We start from the raw sequence: 23,331 nt of genomic DNA, 5'->3' as shown, positions 1-23,331 counted from the left end.
CTATGGTGAGTGCTGTGAAATGTGTAAACCTGGCAATTCACAGACCTGTACCCCTGGGGATAAAAATACATTATATGTTTATTAAAAAATCTAAAAATAAAATAAAAAAAAGAAAAGAAAAACACCTATTGGAAAACATATCTGCACTTGCATGTTCATTGCATTATTATTCACAATAGCCAACATATGGAAACGACATAAGCGTCCAATAGTGGATGAATGGATAAAGAAATTATGATACACACACACAAATATTACTTAGCTGTAAAAAAGAATGAAATCTTGTTATTTGCAACAACATGGATGGACCTTAAGGGCATTATGCTAAGTGAAATAAGTCAGAAAAAGAAAAAGACGGTATGATCTCTCTTATATGTGAAATATTAGAAATTTATTTTTTCGTATATATAAATCATAGGTGAATACAAAAACAGGTGAATTGTGTTTATTTCTGTTTTTAGTTTTAATATATTGAATACAAATAAAAATTTAAAAATATTATCATTTCAAATCATTACTGTGGTAGGTAGAAAAATGAATCCCCAAAATATACGTGTTCTAATACCCCAGAACCTAGGAACATATTGACAAAAGGAATTAAGGTTGCAGGTGGAATTCATATTGCTAATTAGCTGATCTTGAGATGTGGAGATTGTATTGGTTCCTCCAAGTGGGCCTGATCTAATCACATTAGTCCTTAAAAGTGAAGAAGAGGCAAAAGTGTGGGTCAGGGAGATGACAGTGTGTGTAGGATCTGACACCTTTTGCTATGTTTCAGGTGCGTGAGTTATATACAAGAACCAGAAAGACGCCTTCCGGAGCTAACGGTGTCCTTCACCTGACAGCCATCAAGGAAACAGTGACCTTAATCCCACAAACATAAAGAACTGGATTTTGCCAACAACCAAATCCAAAGAAATGGATTCTCTCCTGGATCCCTGAGAAGGGAACACAGCCCTGCAGGCACCTTGAACTTAACCTGGTGACACCTGTGACATTTCATTAAGATAATAATTTAAGACATAAAGCTTGTGGAAATTGTTATAGAAGCAATTAAAAGAAAACACATTACTGTTTCATTTGTATTTGACTTTTCACACTAATAAGAATAATCACACAGAATAATTAACAAATTATTTTATATAATTCTAGTGCTGTTCCAGTGCTAATATGCGATGACATCTGCATATATTTAGCATATGCATAATTATGTTATAATGAAAATTCAAGACGTTTTCTACTTACGTTCCTTAAATATAGGTTTATTGTCATTCACATCAGAAAGTTTAATTAATACACTTGTTGTTCCAGACAGTGCTCCAGGCAGACCAATCATATCTTTAGCTTGAATAATTACCCAATACTCATCTTGCAGTTCTCTATCCATTTTAGTAGATATTCTTATGACTCCTTTAAAAATGTAATAAAAACATCAATTATTATTTCATTATTAACCATGGTATCCTCCTAGTTAAATTCCTAAGAATTCAATCATATAATCGTTCTTTTGACACATTTTAAAGCACTACAATGCGGTAGACACTGCCCTGAAGAAAAAATAATAATGATAATAATAAACACCAATTCTGCCTGGAGGTTAGAACAGTCATCAGATACTAAGAATACTAGTAGACCCTTAATAAAATACCTATGTTAATATAATCTGCAGGTAGAAAAGAGGAATATCTTATTTCTACCTCAAACTATTTTCTGCTATCTTCTCTAACATAGTATTAGTGTGCTACAATTAACTTTTCCCTTAAGTTTGAAAGAAGTTAATTATGAATAAATGTATAAATTACAACACCAAATTTATGCAAAAAATATTGTGCACCTGTGATGTTAAAATCTATTTTAAGTCGTGGTATGTGAAGAAAGGTTTGTTTTTGACCAACAGTTATTCAGAATCTACCAATAGAGATAAATATACACACAGATTTTCAAACTCAAGATCGACCATAATAAATGTAATAAATATCAACTTTCTATAAAATTATTTAATGAAAAAGTAATTAATTATCACTGAAAAAAAGAAAACTAGGAAAAATTCAAGGTGGTGCATAGGACAAGGGGATGCTAGCTTAAAGGTTTTGGGAAGACGAACACAAAGACAGAAAATGGCCAGTCCTCAATAAGGCTGGGGAAAAGTGTTCATTAAAAAATTGTGAGACCTATAAAAACAAAAAGGGATGAATTGGACCATATTTTGATGGCATTTTAATTGTGGATTAAAGTGTTTTACAAGTATAATCTTTCATATGAATCACTATAGGAAACGGTGAATGTATTAAACAGACACTGCTAGACTCTACCTAGGTTTGACTCGAGAGAATTGGGTGTAAAGGTGTTGCGTTTCTCATGTGGTTTTAATTTGCATTTCCATGATGACTGCTGAGGTTAATCATTTTTAATATGCTTGCAGGCTTTTCGTATATCAAATTTTAGTCAATTGTTTTAAGTGCCTTTAGCATATTTTTAAATTGGGTTTTTTTCTTTTTCCAGTTGATTTGTTATAATCTTTACATATGTTTTATACCTTATACACAAATGATTTGTGGTATAGATGTGGAAAATTCAATCTCTGGAAGTTAGAAAAATCAGCTAAAAGCCTAAAAAGAATTAAATGTTTAAAATACAATGCATTTATTTATTGAAACATCAGGTTTACTGTACAACTTGTTTATAATAAGCAGATGATTTTTGTTCTGACATCTGCCTACTTAGAATCCTGTTGAATTACACTTTATTTCATTCATAAATACCTGTTGTTGGTTCAATGGAGAAATATGGTTGGCCTTGTAGTAAACTGTACAGGAGACGAGCATTATTGCCACTTGAAGGATCATCAGCATCATTTGCTGTCACTTGGATGACGAATGTTCCTGAAGAAAATATAAATAGTAACAAGAAATTAAGACTGTGGTATTATGGAACAATGCATTCAGTTCTATAAAGCATTCTCTCCTTAGCAAGCAAGACGATGATACACATGAAAGATGAGCCCTCCTTCAGAATTATAAAACCAGTATCATTCTGTATAAACAAGATAATATAGCCTCATGCAAAATAGCCCTAATTCCTATATGCAATAAGATTTTAAACATGTAAATCTATGCTATAATGAAATATAACCATTAAATGATCCATTACAAGATCCATTCAGGAGTTTTCAAAGGTGTATTATTAGTGGGAGACTCAAAACGGAATTGGAAGCAGTTTACTTTAAAAATCATATTGTGACCTGTAACTCAAAAAAGTCACAGAATGTTGATAAAATGTTAATAAAAATTATTGAAGTGTGCTTGAATTAATATCAAGTTTAGGAAGGCCATAATTATCTACCCTGTTTAATTCCCATCTATAAAATTCTTACTTACTTTGAAGAATTCTTTTTTTAAAAGTACAAAGCAAAATCTACCAGATACTGATAACGTAAAGTGTTCTCATGAAAATTCAGTAACAATCAATAAAACACAATGTATTTGTGCATTTAAACTCCATTCTTAAATTAAACATATTTATTTTAAAATATTAAGCTTTTTAATCATCTTTATGTAAACATGGAATAGCATTATGGGTCTTGTTGGAAATCTGCATTTATTGAAACATTATGTTCTCTGTCAGTAAGAATGGCAACATGAGCATCACAGAATCAAATAGCTTACGTGATTTTCTTTACAACTAGCATCATTAATATTTTAATTACAAACTAATTATAAACTGAGACACTCTAAGAGGAAGCCCTTCTATTCTTCTGTAACAAAATTGTTGAAATTTTTACCGTGGCCCTCAAATGTATGTGGTATTTGCTCTTTTGTCTCAGTATTTTGTTAGTTACTTAACACTTGTACACTGTACAACCACACAAAATGTAAGTACCATAGTTTCAAGTGTCTTACAATACATTACATTCACTTGTGACAACGTGGATGGACCTTAAGGGCAGTATGCTAGGCCTGATAAGGCAGAGAAAGACAAAGTTATCACTTACATGTGGAATCTCGCCAGGCTGAGCTCATAGAAACAGAGGGTAAACTGCTGGTTAACAGGGGGTTAGGGTGGGACAATTGAGTAAATGCTGATCAAAGCCTAGAAAACTAGTTAGAAAATAAATAAGTTCTGGAGAACTTACGTACAGCATGATAATTATAGTCAACAGTATTATATTGTATATTTCAATGTTACTAAGAGAGTTGATCTTAATTTGTCTCCCTCCAACCCCCCCTCACAAAAGATATGTGTTGAAGATGCTAGCTAATACAAGGTGGTAACTATATATTGCAATATATAAATGTACCAAATCAACATATAGTAGACCTTAAACTTACACAACATTATATGTTGAATATATCTCAGTAAAATCATAAATTAATAAATAATCAGCAAATAATAAAAGACATTTCTGTAGTAACTGTAAACAGTTACTCCAAGAAAAGGATTCTTAGGGACCCTCAATTCAATCAGTTTGTATTGGGCAAGAGTTGTTCTTTTAACTACCCTCTGTGCACACATTCATTTACTTTTTCTATATTTCCTCTCCATGTCTCCATTTCATTTCTTTCCATAGGAGTGTTCCATCCCTAGATTCCAGAACTAGACTACCTGTCTACTCTAGCTTCAGGAGCAAAAGTCAAAATCATTATATGGTTAGTTTTTGACCAAAAGAAATTCTTACAATTAAGACTTTAGACCTCTTTACCTGGTACTATACAAATGAGTACCAGGAAGATCATGAAAATGCATTGACTCACAGATCACCCCATAGTCGTTTATAGAAAAACAAGTTACAAAATTAGGGGTTTTTCCCCCAATTTTTTCAAGCACATCTTAAATCGATGCTTCATTTACTTCTAAGCAGAACATACCCCTTCACTGTTCTAATGTGTCACTCCCTTGCTCTCTAATACATGGAAAACCTAATATAAAATATTGTGGGTATTATTCTACATAAGATCATAATTTATACAGGCCCTTCTCAAGCATACTTGTCAAACTATTTTTAAATGTTTATTTTCACAGGAGAAGACATTTTGAATTTTTGATTACTAAAATTAAAGGATGTTTTAACATTAGAAAATGAACACAATTTGTGGCACTAATGGCTTAAAAAAGAAAAATGTAAAACAAAAATTCTCATTAGATATATAAAACAGATCTGAAAATATTCTATTTTTATTTTCAGTAAAAACTCAGAAAATTAGGGGAAAAAAAGCAGCCTTCTAAATCTGATAAAGGACATTTTTTAAACTTTGACAGCAATCATATTTAATTATGAGGAGTTAGAACTTTTCCTTCTGGAGTAGTTAAAAAGCAAGAAGTTTATTATCACTGCTATGTTTTAAAGCATTGCATTGAACGTCCTAGACAATGTGAGGCAATGCCATGTATACCGAAATGAATGATTAAAGACGATGATGATGACAGACCAATGATCCATATATGATAGATGGATGGACAGATAGATAGATAGTCAGATATCAGAAACTTTTTTTTTAAAATTACAACAATTATTCAAAGGTGACAGTATTTTTGTTAGAAAATCAAGCAGAATATACCTAAGAAAAGTTTACAGGAGAATACTAAATTAATAAAATTAGCAAGGTCACACAAAACTCCATTTTCATGTACACCAGAAATACATATTTATAAAATATTTCAATTAAATGCATAACATACATAACAAATAAAAATATCCAGGAATATCTAAGCAGAAATTATTAAAGATCTCTATAAAGAAACTAAAGAGATATTAATGATCAAAAATGAACAAAAATACTGGGTCTATGAATTTGATGACTTCATAGAAATATCAACAAATTGATCCACAGTATAAATGCTATCCTAATCAAAATCCTAGCAAGTTGTATTACTGAATAAATTAAAAAGATGATTATGAAATATGCATGGCAATGCAACGGAGAAAGCAGGGCCAAGACGATTTATGTGAACAACATCTGGAGGACTTGTACTGACAAACAGCAAGGCTTAGGACACAACCACATCAATGAAGACAATATAGTGTCAGTCCCTGGAGCAAAAAAATAGGATAAAATTGCCTAGAGACTCAGAACCCAGAGAATACATATGTGATGAGAACTCATTTATGCAATGGTGGCACAGCTGAGCACTGGAGAATCATTTCAGTGAATGTTGTGGGGTCAACTGGATATCTCCATGCACCTACACATCGGTCTGTTCATTATCTCTCTTTTGACCTAGGATTTGGCACGTGCGTGACACCATTCACAAGAATTGGTTTAAAATAAATTATAGAGGGGTGACTGGGTGGCTCAGTGGGCTAAGCTTCTGCCTTTGGCTCGGGTCACAATCTCAGGGTCCTGGGATTGAGCCCCGCATCGGGCTCTCTGCTCGGCAGGGAGCCTGCTTCCCCACTCTCTGTTGCCTCTCTGCCTACTTGTGATCTCTGCCTGTCAAATAAATAAATAAATAATCTTTAAAAATAAAAAATAAAATAAATTATAGATATAAATGTGAAAGGTAAACAACACAAATATAACAGAATAATGAAATAGGAAATTTTTTGTATAACATCAGGGAAAAAAGACCAATGCCTAAATTCTTAATCAGGATCGGGTGATTGATAACCTGATATTCGTCTCAAAGCCCAAATCCCTGTTTTTGTTTATTAGACATACTCATTTGTTCCTTTTTCCCATCATGGATTGGTGGCTCTTACTCTACTGAAATGCCATTCAGTAGAGTCTAATGCTTACTGGTGCATTTACTCAGTCAGTGTATGAAGCATGGTGCGCGCCTCACATACAAACCAACCTGTTTAGTCTCTTTATTCATTTCACCAACGTTTTATTGTGCTCTCACTAAAACTGACAAAGTTGGTTTAGACACATTAGTGGATCAAAAATTAAAGTTTCTTTAAATTATGTTAGTGATAAAGTTATTTCTAAAGGACAAATGATACATATGTACATTAATGAAAATGCTTCATATAAATTAACATTAAATATATCACCAGATAGATATTTTTCACATGTAGTTGCATTATTTAATCAGTTTCTTAGTTTAGTTTTGTTTTTATGAACAGTGCCCTGGGTTATCACTGGCTCTCTTTTAGATTTAATCCTGTCTTAAAAGGAGACATTTAATCCAATGCCCGTATGTCTCATACACTACTTTTCACACCCCATGGAAGAGCCACGAGTACGAAGTAGATGTCCCCCCAAATTCACTCTGGCTTACTATAATGCACCTACTAATAATATTTTTAAAAATAAAAAATCAGGACCAAATGCTTTCTGGACAAAATGTCCCCAATAATAGGATTAAGCAGGGCCATCCTAGGTGAAACTGGAGATCTGATAACTATCTGTTCACAAAATCTTCCTAATCTTCTTGGCTGTCATCTGAAACCGACCCCTCCCAAGGAGGACAGGAGGAAATGAAAGAAAGAGGCAGACCATTCTAGATTGGTAGGTAGTAGTTGTATTGTGCAAGAGAACTTATTTATGAGGCTTGTTTTGGGTGGCTGTGAGACCAGCAGTTTTCTGGATCTGCCCACCAAGGCTTGAAAGTTACAGAGGCCTCATGTAGCTTCTGTCATGTATACCATCCTGACTCCACACTACATCTCTATCTCAGATCGGGATGCGTGGGGCAACTTCTGAGAGGAACCAGGCTAGTGGAACCTACATTCCAAGGACAGGGGAGGGGCTGAGGAGCTTCTGATTTCGGAGGCCCAGCACACAGGTCAACTGGCAGTCACATCATCTCAATGACCACCCCCAACGTCCACAACCTCGTGACCTGTTCTTACAATCTTACATGCTTCCTCTCTTCCATGATGTGGCCTGAGCCATCAGCAAGGGGCTTCATTAAAACGGAGGTAGCTCATTTGTCAGCTATCGGGCTGCCCTGAAGGCAGGTAATACTGACATATACAAGAAAAATACAGATTAAGAATAATTCCCCAATCAGAGACAACTATTTCCACCAAGAATCCCATGATCTGTACCACTCTTTTACTAAGTCCCCTAAGCGGGGGGTCAGATCACTTGTATCTTCACAAGATTTAATAAAGATGACACACTAACAGAGTCATGAGGTATGAACATATAACATTTGTTTGAATAATGTCATAGGCACCTCCTTGTGAGGCTCTAAGTGTCCAACGCTGTTTTACTTTAGAGGGCAGCTTCTATCATCAGAGACATGTCAGTGTTCAATTAGGGGAAGACTTTGGTTGCTATCATTCAAGTCTTGCTGGGTGAATTTAGTAAGGGCTTCTGTGTCAAGGCCAATGGAAGGAACAAACAAGGCAGCCAAATGATTAAACTAGCAGGAAACAATATGCCCACCTGGCCTTAGGAGAGGGAGGTCGGCAGCTTCGGGAACTGGACCTGGCTGTGTATACCACATGTTTATGGGGGAAGGAAGCACTATCAGGTGTAAGGAGATGATCTGGGGGTGGCGTACTGCAAATCAGATCCCAAACCTCCTTCCTTCCTTCCCCTTCCTTCCTTCCTTCCTTTCTCTCTCTCTCTTTCTTTCTTTCTTTTTCTTCTTCTTTCTTTTAATGGACAGTGTTCTATTCCAGGGATAGTCTGTTCCAACAGATCCAGTTACAGCAGGACAATGGGATCCCAGTGAGAAGTAAATAGTTTCCATTCATCCAGAGGTGTGAAGTAACTCACTCATCCTCGTGGGACATCTCATAGCAAATTCTGGTAAATAACTTTTCCCAGGCATGATGAGGCTTGGTGTTCTCAGAAGCATAGTACGTTAATTTGAAGTGCAGAATTTGGGGCAATGGTGGTTTCCCCTGGCTTCTATACCTTTAGGATATTGGTGCCTCAGCAGGGGTCCCCAGACGGGCATATGGAGCAACACTCTCTACTGGTTGATCATTCAAATCTATGAAAGCCTGGGACAGTGCTTCAGTCCACTTGGCCAAGGTGGTTTCACTTGTTAGTAATTGAATCTGCTGCTTTATATTTTTTCTTTTTTTTAAATTTTCTTTTTACCAACCCTGCTTTTTGTGCATTATGCAGGAGATAGACCCTCCATTCAAAATCATGTTCTTTCTCCGGTCTTGCATATTATGACTTTTGAAATGAGACCCTTGATCACAATCTATCCATACACAGCGCTCAGTTTCCCTAATTTCCTAGTAGTAACAGCCTATTTCACATAATGACAAGGGAAAAGCATGTTTCCACACAAAACCAGGCATGTTTAAAATTCTCATTCTGAGGGAGGGGACCAATATAATCAATTTGCGAACCTGTCAACAACTGGAAACTCCACTGGGTGGCCCCAGACTCCTTTGGCAGTTGCCCTGGGCAGTGTTTAGAACACACATGACATGCTGTTACTGTTATTAGCCAAGTCACTGTCTTTCAAGGAATCTAGTGTCCTTAGCAATAAGCCATCCTACCTGAGGTGGACACTCTTTTTATCTGCTGTATCTACTAAAAAGTCAGTTGCTAGGGAGAATACCCAAAATAGGGTGTCCGCTGCTGAACCGCCTTTTGGTGACTGAAGGGTCCAAAAGTCAGCATTGTCTCTGAGTTGAGTCATTATAGCTTGATCAGAGACAGCTGTATTTCGTGGAAATGAAAAGAGACCATATGATTAGACTCTTATAGTCTAAAGATTGTCTTAAGTCAATTGTTTGTTATTCTAGCAATGAACAAAAAGTTTAACTACAAAAAATTATTCTCTCAGAATCATGTTTCTTTCTTTCTTTCTTTTTTTTTAAGACTTTATTTTGAAGTAATGTCTACCCCCAAGATGGGGCTCGAACTCACAACATGAAGATCAAGAGTTGTGCACTCTAGTGACTGAGCCAGCCAGGAGCCCCTCAGAATCATGTTTTAATAAGAGGAATTTCTCAGTTTACTTGTTCCGATAATAAACATACAAATGTAGTATTTAATACAATAATTCTGGGTTCTCTTATTACATTGATGGTTGATATTGTTTGCTCTATTACTTCTAAGACGTACCTAAACGGAAATTTCAAATCATTTTTGTCTTTTAGTTAGATTCTGAATTTTTAAAGCTAGTTTTTGTAAAAGGACTTTATGAAAAGTTTAAGACAATATTTGACTTTACCCATTTTTGTCAGCAATACTATATGGTGAAAACTTATTATTATGTAGGTTACACAGGATGTAAACTTGTACCAAATTCTTGAGAGGAAAATCGTAGTTTAGTAGCCCAAACTATGGGAACTGGGAACTGCAGTTCGCCAATATACTTTATTTGTTCTGACACAAGCTATGAAATCATTATAAGATAATGGTATATTAATATGAGATAAAATATTTATTGGATATGAGAAATTACATATAAACTATGCTTTCTGTGGCATTGTTAATAAGTGCTAACACTTACAAAACAACATGAAATTTTTAAAGCTCAAAAGCATTACTGACAGCATGAATATGATTTCCCCACATATTAGACATATTCTCCCACCAAAAGTAAAATCTAATGTAAGAATAGTGTAATTCCATCAATATTGATTTATAAATGGATTTTAGTATTAACCACAAGTATTACAGAAGACTGAACGATTCTCACTTAAATGTTAAGTTTAATATTAGTAACAAAACTTTATTAAATGATATCTCATATTTCACACTGAATGCTTTATCTTCTTTCTAGTGATTATGGGAGATATCCATAAAAATGTAAAACAGTGATAAATTTTGATATGCAGACTAATTTAGATATCCTGCTGGCAACAGAGAAGTCAGCAACCTGTGACAAGGACATTTTGTATGTAAAGTTTCCACTCATTATAGAATACTAAATAAACAGTGTGTCCTAGTTTAATATATGTTTGAATGCCAAGATCTGAACTGTAGATTTCAAAATGACTCATTTATTTTAGTGTGTAACTTTTTGTGTGTTAAGTTCAGTGGTAAAAATATTAAACAGGCTTTTCTTAGAATGAAGATATAAATTGTGAATAGGCTAGCTATTTTTACATGCAGTTTTAGTACAAGTATGTTTTGACTACGCTGAAGCAAATTTATTGAGAGGATGTTGAATTGTGTAATGGTCAAGTTTAAAGAAGCCCAAATTAAATATTATTTTGACCTACACTCTGTGTCTGTGATTTTTGTGACATTAAAACAGATATAAAATATTAGATAATTTAGGGGCACCTGGGTGGCTCAGTGGGTTAAAGCCTCTGCCTTCAGCTCAGATCATGATCCCAGGGTCCTGGGATCAAGCCCTGCATTGGGCTCTCTGCTCAGCAGGGAGCCTGCTTCCCACGCACCCCCCCCCCAACTGCCTCTCTGCCTACTTGTGATCTCTGTCAAATAAATAAATAAAATCTTAAAATATATATATATGTGTATATATATTAGATAATTCAGTAAATTATAATTTTATGAAATCAAATTCATGACAGAAATAAGGTTTTAATCTGTGGATCTGCTCAGTCTTTCACACCAGACACTTATTTTATTAGTGATGATCATCATTTATTTATAGGGACTGATTAGCACATCTCTCCGGTGTTTATATTTGAGATTCAATTATTTTACAACCTAGAACCTCCAAGCAAAACGCAAGAAACAGATGATATTTTCCCACTTGCCACCTTAAACATGCAAAATATTTTTCAAAATTTTTTTTGTTTTTTTCTGTCTACCATCACCTGAAAACTAGGTCATTCTTATTCTTGTGTTGTATTTTTGACACCTCTACTTTTCATAATGTGAGAGAATCTACGTCAGACAGATGGACTGTGTTTAAGAAAGCAAACAATATGTTCAGAGAAAATACAAAGAGTAATCCATCCCAAACTCAGTCACATTCAAATCATATCTCCAAAGACATAAGTTTCATAGAATATAATTTTCAAATTTGATGTATTTTAAGAAATAGGGATTTTTATATTTCAGATAAATTTCTCTTAAGTGTTGATGCTTATTAAATTTATGAATTCAAAAAGTGACATCTAAATTTACATGTACTTTACATAAATCAAATTCAATCTCTTATAACAGGTGACATATTATTTTGATGGTAAATACTATTAAAGTGAATTTCTTTTTCTTCAAGCTTTACTGAGATATAATTGATATACAACATAGTGTAAGTTCAAGGTATACAACTTGATGGTTGATACAAATATATTGAGAAATGATTACCATAATAAGGTTAGTTAACACCCCCATCACTTCATATAATTACAATTTTATCTTGTTGTGGTGAGAACAGTTAAGATCTACTATTTTAGTAACTTTCCAATATGTAATACAGTAATATTATTATATGATCTTTATACTTTATTTGACTAAAGTCATATATCATGTTTGATTTGCTTCTGTTGAACCATCCTTGCATCCTGGAGCTGAATCCCACCTGATCAAGGTATATGATCTTTTTAATGTGCTGTTGAATTGGGCTTGCTAAAATGTTGTTAATTTTTGCATCTGTGTTCTCTAGAGATACTGACCCGTAGTTTTCTTGTGGTGTCCTTAACTGGTTTTGGTATCAGGGTAATGTTAACTTTGTAAAATTAACTTTGGGAGTGTTCCATCCTCTTCAAATTTTTGGAAGAGTTTGAGAAGGATTGATATTAATCCTTCTTTTAAATCTTCGGTAGAACTTACCAGTGAAGCCAATCGGTCCTGGACTTTTATTCGTTGGGATGTTTTTAGTTACTGAGTCACTCTTACTAGTAATCTGTCTAGTCTGATTTTCTGTTTCTTCACGATTCAGTTATATATTTCTGGAAATTTAAATGTTTCTAGAAGTGCTGCACTGGGAAATTTTACAATTGAGGAATCACTATTCAGAGACAACCTGCAGCACTTTAGGTCAACTGTGTGCCTCAACTGACACCCACAAAGCCGCCCTGGATTTTATAACCACCGATCTCCTCTGTTCATCTCCCAAACCTCATTTAAAAATAAATCTCATGTTTATAAGGTTTATACATAAACCTTATGTAGTTTTTTACCCATCCATGCACTCATTTTTTTTACTCAGTCATCAAGAACTTCAGGTCCTGTGTGACTCCTAGCCTATTAGACCTTATATTTTTGTGTGGGAGAGAGATAATAATTTTGTAATTTCAGACTAACAAGTGGAAAGACAATGTTTTATCTCAATTCTATTTGGTAGTTCTAGTATTAGAAGTAATTGCATTTTAAATATAAATCTGATCAGTAAAAGCCCACTATAAATAAATATGTGTTTAATAAGCAATAAGTAGTTTGTAGTTTTCTTGGTTTTCTCTTCTGATGGCATCCTCAAATGAAGATTCCTTTCAGTACTCTACCAAATTCTACATGCAAAGTACAGATTCAAATATAATAACTGGTAGTTGACTATAATACAACACACAATATTTAAGACAACAGAGAATAAAATGTTTGCATTTGTTGCTTTGTAAAGGATAAGAATGGTGGGTAGGGTGTTTGCAAGCAAGATTAACATTCAAGAACCTATAAAATGGCATTAATATGGAAAGAACATGAAGAATTAAGTATATATTCAGGTAAAATAATTCATATTATTATTTAAATACTGAGTTGAGGAAAACAGAAAAATCACATATTATATTGACTTCTTCAAAGCAAAGTTAATAATTCAAGGAATGCTTCAGAGGGAAACCATCTGCACTCAGTTGACAGAACAATGGGATATTCCTCTATCTCCATATAAAATAACATTTCTGACAATAGCTGACTATTGTTCTCTTGGCCACTTAACTTGCACAGAAAGGAATAAAAAGTGCTTATTGATTTTAGTAGGATTCCATATAATGCCTGAACCCAGACTGGCACTCCCACAAGATGTACTGAAATACACAGATTAACTAGGTTGATATATGCATGAACCTTGAATTGCACCGCAAAGAGATCTGTGCTAGCCAAATACCATAAAGAACAAACCAAGGTTTTGTGATGTCTGCTGAATCAACCACAGTCTTGTGGCTACACTGATGCCATGATGCAAAGACTGATTGCGCATACTGCAATCCCCTTGTGGATCCACTCTCCAACTCTACATAATAGAGTATCTCATAATAGAGTACCTCCTCCTCCTATCAAAAAGTCCACCCCTTTGCTCTCAATTAGTGCCTTTGTCTCATATCTAATGGATAGAAACAAGCACTTACTAACTGCTTTATTATCAACCAAAGTGTTAACTTAACCTGAATCTGTCTCCTCTACTATTGCTCTAGATTCCATGGGTCTTTTCCTTCTCAAGAATAGTTTTCCATCAGTTATAGCCCCCTGATTTTCTTCAAAAATCCCCTTCTTTTGGATCATTGCATATAGTATATAGCTGTGCTTTTAAAATTCCCATCCTAGTAAGTGCTTAAATAATTATAATAATAAAAAAATCCTATTTACCTTTATCTCTCTCTACCTAGTGTCCACATCTCTATTTTCTCTCTGTAGTATAATATCTTTTAAAGTTGGCTAAATTCCCGGTAACCTCCTCTTCTCCATCCATTCATGCAATAGAATAGTCTCCAAAATATTGCAGTCCCATTAATTCAACTGAATTTCTCTTACCAAAATCACTAGGAGCCTTCAACTTGCCAAATCAAAATCACTATACTTTCTTCATTGAATTCAACCTCACAGCAGCATTCCACATAGCTGGTGGACCTCTTCCTTTGCAATATCTCTTTTCATGTCTTTCTATTTTTCCTACATCACTGGTCAATCTCAATCATTCTAAATTACAAGTCAACCCCCTTTTGCTTAACAGTCACCTCATCCTGTATGCTTTTCTCTTTTCTACATAAATTCTCTGCCAAGGCATCTCATCCATGGCCATGCCTAAATGCTTGCTATTTGACAATAACTCCCATATTAATAATTAATATATGCAATCCTCTTCATACTGTATGGGAATATTTTCCTAGAACATGACATGTTTGGACTCTTTGTAATCAACTTCAAATATCATCTCCTAAAATTTCCCACTTCCTCCAGTCAATTAGCATCATACCTTACCCATAATTAACACTTTCATACACACAGTATCAAACATCACCTCATTTAAAAATAGTTACTGCTTGTGTGATATAACTAAAACATAAGTTTCATACAAGCAATTACCTCCAAAATTACATTTCAAAAAATATTCTAGTAAACGTTAGGTCCATAATGTATGCTATTTAAGAAAGAAGAGGAATAGGAGGAGGAAGTGAATGAGGAGGAGGAGGATGGAATGGGAAGAAGAAATGTTTCATTGCTTAGCTACCAAATAGAACAATAAAAATGTGTCATTTACATCTAATGATAATTGGTCCTGATACATATTCACAGCTGAATTTGTTTATGCTATAAAGACCTATGTTCTGAACACATGTAGAAAGAAGTCTTTAAATTGCTTCCTGGAACCTCTGGCACAAATAATACATTGTATGTTAATAAAAAAAATTTAAAAAATAAATTGCTTCCTGGAATGTTAAAAAATAAGAATCAGGAAAATATACAACAGAATATACAACTTAGATTTGGTGGCTAATAAATCAAATGTTTAGGTAAAGCGATTTTGAAGTATGTTAGCATAATTTAAAATGGCCATTATGGAACAGAATTTATCACACTTAAGTAAATTTTATGAACTTAATTTTAATATATATTGTGCTATCAAAATTTTCTGACTCAGTGAGTGAACAAATTTTGCATAGCCACACCATAATTTCCTCTCTATTAGAAAGACATTTCTGATTTTCAATGCCTTCAGTTCTTATAGCTTATGGAAAGCACTTGCTTCTATATGCAATATATTTAAAATATTTATAAAAATAACATTGGAATTGAAAGGAACTTTGAAGATAAATACAGTTGCACAGAGGTGTTCAACCACTTTGTTTTTAGTCTTTATGTTCCATGATTTTGATGCATAGAGTATTTGTGTCTTAAAAATTGGTCTTCTATTACTTAAACATGCATATTTTTCAGGAAGATCTTATGTGTTTTTAAGATATAAGATTATATCCTGTTTTGGAAAATGCATTTTTATAATGGAGAAACTAATAAGTAAATAAGCTAAAGAATTTTATAAATCACTAAAACATACATTTTTTTTAAAGATTTATTTGTCAGAGAGAGAGGACAGAGGGAGAGGAGAGACAGCATGAGCAGGGGGAGTGTCAGGCAGAGAGAGGGAGGGAGAAGCAGGCTCCCCACTGAGCAGGGAGCCCAATGCGGGACTCAATCCCAGCACCCTGGGATCGTGACCTGAGCTGAAGGCAAACACTTAACCAACTGAGGCACCCAGGCATCCCTAAAATGTACATGTTTAACCCTTTTTTTCTATTGCCTTGAGGAATGAGATATTTTAACAAGACAAATAATGTATTAATATATAGTACTATTGTTGACAAAATTTAAATGATCCTCTAATTTTTAAAAACTATTTTACTTAATTTGTTTGTAGAAGGAAGTACAAGTGTTGAACTTTAAATAATTCACTTCCAAAAACATTAGCTCAAGATTTTAAGTCTGTCGTCATTGTTAATATATCTTTGATGTAAATTAATATGCAATACCTTCTGGAGACATCTCTGGTACAATGGCCTCATAAGGTTCATCTAGGAATTTTGGTTCATTGTCATTGATATCCGAAACTCTGATGACAAACTCAGACTCAGGTTCCACAGCCCTTCCAGTAGTGCTGTCTATTACCTGGGCTCTTAGAGTGTAGAGGGATCGTTCCTCTCTATCAAGCTTCTGGACGGCATATATGTCACCTGTTCTCTCATCAATGACAAAAATACTTCCAGCTCCAGCTCCCAAAAGCTTGTACTGGAAAGAGTTGTTTCCATTGTCTAAATCAGATCTTAGCTGCAAGTGCAAAGAGGGATAATTTAGTTTCCAAGACAGGTTTAAACGGACAAATCAATTTTAACGATTTTATTTTCATGTCTCTTAATTTTTCCCCAAGTTAATAACTCCATGTAATTTCCACAGTATATTAAATCAGGTGAATATATTAATTTTAAGATTAAATTCTATCATCAGTCAGAGAAGTCTGAAATTTCAATGTAAATCACTATGTAAATTTTATTACTCTAAATAGATTATTCTAATTAGAAACTATACTATTTGGAAAACAAAGTACCTTTCATAAATTCTGCACAACAAAATTGGTTCAAGTTTACTCTATGACTATATTCTTGGTTACTAAAACCGTACTCTCAAATATTTGTATTATATTGGGATGTAGAGACAGATAGGAAGATAATAATCTAGGTAAATTCGAACAGTGATGTTTTCTCTCTAGGCTAAAAACACATAGGAAACGCTGAAAATATTACCAGGAAAATAAGGAAGCATGTTGAGAAGATAATGAGAGCCTCACCCTTCCTTGTTGGCATTTATAACATGCCATGAAATCTACAAGTTGCTTTATATATGATTTCCCAATAAATCCTCATAACATCATGAGATATATATTATTGATATGATTATTTATACAGAGAAAGAGAGACTGAAAATTTTTCAAACTTTCGCAGTCATGGTTTTTATATAGGTTTATGATTTAGACAACAGTTCTGTCTGACCCCAGAGCTTCCGCTGTTCTGAGTTTTGCTAAATTAGATCTATTGCTTTCCAACAAATTCAACTCAGTTCTCAAATGCATCTTTTCTTCTTGTGCCCTCATTATTTTTAATTTTTAAAGGCAAAGTAAATTTGTTCATTCATAGTGTTAATGGAATTTTGAATTTTATATATAAAAACAAGGGTTATTATGATACAGTAACATTGGTTGGTTGGGTTCTCATACCTAAATTATTTTTACATAAAGAGAAGAAGTATGCCATAATCCCTTAATTATTGTGAATCCATAGTTTTGATTCATCATTTATGAATACGTCCTTCTTCAAAGTAAGAGCTTCTCTGGAAATTTACAAAGCTAACCAAAGAAATAAAATTTTAAACCAATTCATAACTTTTCTGATAGCTCAAGTTACAATGGACTAATATATTCCTCTGTGATTGGGTAGAATATCTGAAGATATCTAAAACAATGAATTTTAATAATTTTAATAATGTGTTGAATAACACTACTATTTATTGAAAGAAACAGATTGGGAATAACAATAAAGAGATAATAAAGTTATAGCTCTTTTCATCTGATAGCTCTTCATTACTCATAAGATAAAACAGAAGTTTCCATGACTTACTAGTAAGAAACTTAGGGAAACAAATGTCCTTTCCAATAAGTATATCAAATGAAAGTAAAGGATGGCTATGTTTTTCAAATATCATTTTGATACAGTTTGAAAGTTTGATTAAGTATTAGAATGAGATGATAAATCAAATTAGGTAATGAATAAATGTATTCCAAGTATATATGCACAGTATAATTTTCATGGATCAGTAAGCCTGATCTTTTTAAGAGATATATACTTACTTATTTTTTTAAACATCAGCCTCTTAATGTCACAAAATATACAAGTTAAACACATCTTAATTTCACGAATTCCGTATTATGATATTTTCTGTATTTCTATTCAAAAATATGTTTTTCAATTAGGCAGTTACTATTGGTTTGGTAAATCAATATGCCTTTAATTTTTTACTTAATTGTGCTTTCCAAACTTAATCCCTGTTAACAAATAGTTCAAAAAGAAAGTCATCTGGACACATCAGCTACATTTTATTTTTACCAGCTCTTTAACTACAACACCTAAATATTCATTATTACTGTCTTTTAAACCAGTTATCTGTATGTTATTTAAGACTAATGACATTGTCTTAGGCGAAAACATCTGTTAGGATACTTTTGTAGGTATTTTTACAGAATGAAAAAAATAGGCAAAATCAATCACGATGTGAAAGGAGGCAACAGGAGATGTGCCCGGAGCACGAAAACAAAAACTAGAAAATGTGACAGTCAGCCAGGGAGCTAGTCTCTGCTCTGATTGTACTGATGCACTTCCCTGGAGAGCCTCATTCACTAAAAGTCACCAGCCTCTGTTAGTCTGTCACCCGGCTCATTGATGGGAGAGCATATGGGGCTCTGTGGAGTTCACTGTAAATGTGGCTACAGAGACTCAGTTAACTAGCACACGCTTAACCAAGGACCTCATCTTTGCCATCCTGCCTCTGATTTACCTGCAGTCATCTTCGAGAATAAAAAGATGTGAAATTGCCTCAAAGCAGGCACACGCACATACACAAATGTTTGAAAATCTGTTTGCCTAAGATCCTAACCTGAGCCTTCGGTTGAATATACACATAGACATTTGCTGGATGGGATAGATGAACTCCTTTGGAATCTGGACATCACACTAACACTGCAGCTCTCCTGAAAGGGCTAGGAAAAGGGAGTTAATGAATTTTGAGTGCTTCACCCTTTGGGCCCAATTAAATTTTAGTGCCAGTTAATTAGCGGTTAAACTTATTTCAGTTCATTCATCTAGAGAAAGATCCTTGCAGAAAAGGACACAGTATTGTAATTACCTCTATTTAAAGAAAATTGAATAATATAAAAACCAAAAACATAAATAGGGAATGTTCTATCTCATTAGGGAAATTTTAAAAGTACATATATTCTTATAAAAAAGAAAAAATAATTATTCTTTATACTTCATAATCAAATGAAGTGTGTAGGCTCTTGAAGCTACTTAGCTGTAAAAGGGTTTGGTATTAATCTGCTTCATGAAAAATTAATGATGGGTAAATCAACACCTACTGAGCATAATAGAAAATCAGGCTAAATGCTGTTGGTAAACGTTATTATTCTCAGTGTGGTTGCTTTGATCCATTACCAAAAATAACACCATCAAATTTCCAGATGTTGATAAATGAGGGCAGTATTTTCATAAGGGAGACAAAAGTAAAATTTGAAAGTCAGAGCTTTTCTTCTTCCTCAAGTTTTGCAAATATTTTAGGTGCTTGAAAATCTGAAACAATTAATTAGGCTGATGTCTGAAGCTTTCTAAGGGTTCCACAGAGAACATGTAGAATTGTCAAATGACTGAAAACTTCCTCAACCCATCCATTTAGAGTTCTGTAATGTTCTTTCCTGTAACACTTTCCTAAAACCAGTACCTGGCCAATGTGATAATTAGTCTCGTTCCTTTCCTCTGGTACAAAAAACTGGTTCCACATCCAACCACGCTTCACTCGGGAGTGAGAACCCACGGGGTGCTCAACTTCCTCCGTTGTAGAGATTTCCACTGCTGTAAAGCAAGGCCATATGAGAGGAATTCCCAAGATAAAAGGTAGCAAGAAGCAACAATTCATTCTGCTCTTTTGATTCCAACGGGTGTTCTTCAGAGGAAAGAGTAGTTGCAAACAAAAACTGTATGTTCCTTTATAATCTTTTTAAGTCTTAGGTTTCTTTCATATTCCTAAGGAACAAGAAACAAACAAAATTTAAATAAAAAAATAACATTTTCTCACATAATTGCTACAGTAAGGGTACAACTTTTGCATTCATAAAAACAAAACAACAATACACACTTAATTTATCTTCTAAGCTGGTTATATTTTGTTTTATATTTGTTATATATATCTGCTTATAGCTCAGCAATAATTTGAATGGTATAATTAAAAACTTCTGTTCAAGCATGGTCCATTTTAAGCTAAAGCCATAAATCTGCCTGAAGGTTGAAAAGTTGGTCTGGCAATCTCATTGATTGATAGGTGACACTGAGATAGATATTTTTGCTTTAATTTAACCTGCTTACATCTTCTATTCTATCTCGGTAAAATTCAACAGTCAGGCCAGGGGAAAAAATGTGATCTTTCTCCTTTTTCTAAATAGCAGTAAGTTTCCTAATCCAATTTCCCAAGTTACAGTATTTTATCTAGTATTAGATAAACAAAATGACAATTCAGTTTGAAATCTGGGGGATTTAATAATCAGTTATATTGATGTTATAAAAACACTCTGAATAGAAAACTCATGCAAGATATTTACCATTTTATATTATGAAAGATACGAAAAGAAACGTTTTTCATCTTAACAAAGAGATTATGTTATTTTTAGAAAATAAATACAAAATATAGTGCTTGGGTAAATATGGCTGTTTATAATATATAAGACAGAGGTAAAAGATAGCTTCTATTATCAAAATACTAAAAAAGAAACTTCAACTGCTGAATTTTACATGTAAAACTTTCCATTTAACTGATACTTATTACACCAACTCCTTTGAAATGATTGGTAATTCTCACCCTTAGAGAAAATTGAATAGCTTTGCATTTACCACACTAACATAGCACCTCCACATAGCCAAATTGGATTTGTTTGTTTGAGACTCACGAAGAAAAATAATTTTGTCAGGTGTGTAGTTTAATACTACATGATCAACAGAAAAGCCAGAGTCCCTGTGTCTGTTAGGAGTTTTCTATATGATCTCACTTTGAATCTTCTCCACACATTTTTGAACAACCACCGAGAGATATTTTAGGTCTCTGACTCTTGTTAGAAAAAGTCGTTAAAAAACACCTAATTAAGAAAGAACAGGTTGTCATAAATGGGGATATTGTGGTGCCTCTGAGTTCCTTCAAGCAGATGTTTTCTTTGTTATATATTTACTTAATGAAGGCCATGAAGAAATTCAACTGAGGTGAAAATTAAAGATGAATTTCATTCTTATGTTGAATATTTGAAACTTAAATAATGTTTGTTGTTTAGAAATTGCTAAAATAGGGGCGCCTGGGTGGCTCGGTGGGTTAAAGCCTCTGCCTTCAGCTCGGGTCATGATCTCAGGGTCCTGGGATCGAGCCCCACATCGGGCTCTCTGCTCAGCAGGAAGCCTGCTTCCTCCTCTCTCTCTGCCTGCCTCTCTGCCTACTTGTGATCTCTGTCTATCAAATAAATAAATAAAATCTTAAAAAAAAAAAAGAAATTGCTAAAATATGCCTTTTGATAGCCAGTAAATAATGAAAATATTCAGAACAAGTTCAGTGTCTTAATGAGGAAGTTATTTTGTATAAATATGGAAAACTATCACTAACAGTGGTGTGAAGTGTAATTATAATCTTGGGAAAATGCATTTGTGTCCATTTTATATTATGATATTTTCATTCATCTAGGAGAAAAGTGAGAGGTTTTAGGGAAGATACTGTTTTAGATTAAAAGTTATTTAAAACACACAAGAACAAATGTAAAATAAGGACATTGTTTAGAACTTAATTTGTACAAACATATTTTTATATTTACATTTTTTTATGAATTTGTGGCAATCCAATATGATAATTCAGTATCTTGAGATGATAGAAAACATTGTGGATTTTGTTAGTTATAGAAGTTTCTTTGTGGTTAAAAATAAAAAAAAATTAAAATAAACCTACTTTTGATCATGTATACTGAAACATTTTGGTGTCTAGAATTTTTTTAAAACATTTCAGAAATAGTAGGAGCTCAGGTAAAATCATTGAGGCAAAGGCTTGATAATTAATTCTTGAAATTGGGTCATGAACATTTGCATAGCTATTATTTTATTCTTCACTTGTGTTTAAAATTTATAAATTAAAACAACAACAAAAATAACAATTTATTCTGTATTTTAAAAATCAATATGGTGGACAAAAGCCACTAAATAATTTAATTTAGTGATGCTACTAATGAGAACTCAAACACACACACACACACACACACACACAAACAGAACCCCTATATGATGCTGATGAAACTGAAAAACTGGACAGCCATTTTGAGGAATAGTTTGGCCAAATCTACTATATTTAAAAATCAGTTGACTATATAAACTAACAGCCATTTTTTTATTGCTTTATATCTAGAGAAATTCTCAAATTTTCCACTGTGAAGCAAATATAAATTGGGTTAATCAGAAATATATATATAGAAAAATAAAGTATAAATCACAGTACTATATGATACCAATTACAAAGTGTTTCAAAATTACAAGATGATGCCATATGAGACTGTTGTCATACATAAATTGTGTAAAGGAAGTCTAGAAAAAGAAAAGTGATACATAATATTTATTATGGTAATTACCATGCTAGTAGGAAGAGAAACTGGTTTAAAGATTGAAGTTTAGAAATATGTCTCATTTTTCTCCCTCTAAATAATCTCAAGTAAATATGTCAAATAATAACACTCATTAAATCTGGGTGATTTTTCTACCATATGTTAGATTTTTTTTTCAGATAAAGTACATGATTGAAATATTTTGCAATTAAATTTAAAATTAGAAGTTAAACTATCATTATTTTATAATCCTAAATGATAAAACAGATAGAAGACCCTTTTATTTGAACCTCTTAATATAAAGATACAAGAATGAAATGGTAGCAGTAGGTATTTCTGAATTATGAAATATTATGGCTTTGTTTATACTTTTCTAGATCCCAAATTGTGTATAATGGT

The 23,331-nt window shown here is 33.4% G+C and overlaps 1 protein-coding gene across 1 annotated transcript in view; it reads right to left on the bottom strand.

Moving 5' to 3' along the window:
• Positions 1-23,331, bottom strand: part of CDH19 (cadherin 19) — a gene marked incomplete at its 3' end in the record, with an annotated part of 93,706 nt that overhangs the window by 49,883 nt on the left and 20,492 nt on the right. Inside the window, exons 2-5 of the mRNA XM_080821973.1 lie at positions 20,037-20,338; positions 16,526-16,820; positions 2,763-2,882; positions 1,246-1,410 (exon numbers count right to left, since the gene is read on the bottom strand). Coding sequence (XP_080678099.1) covers positions 1,246-1,410; positions 2,763-2,882; positions 16,526-16,820; positions 20,037-20,231 — 775 coding nt within the window. The 5' untranslated portion in view covers positions 20,232-20,338. The remainder of the gene's footprint in view (positions 1-1,245; positions 1,411-2,762; positions 2,883-16,525; positions 16,821-20,036; positions 20,339-23,331) is intronic.

Source organism: Martes martes (assembly GCF_963455335.1).
Source record: "Martes martes genome assembly, chromosome: 13".
Lineage (NCBI taxonomy): Eukaryota > Metazoa > Chordata > Mammalia > Carnivora > Mustelidae > Martes > Martes martes.
This window is presented reverse-complemented; position numbering and strand designations above follow the sequence as displayed.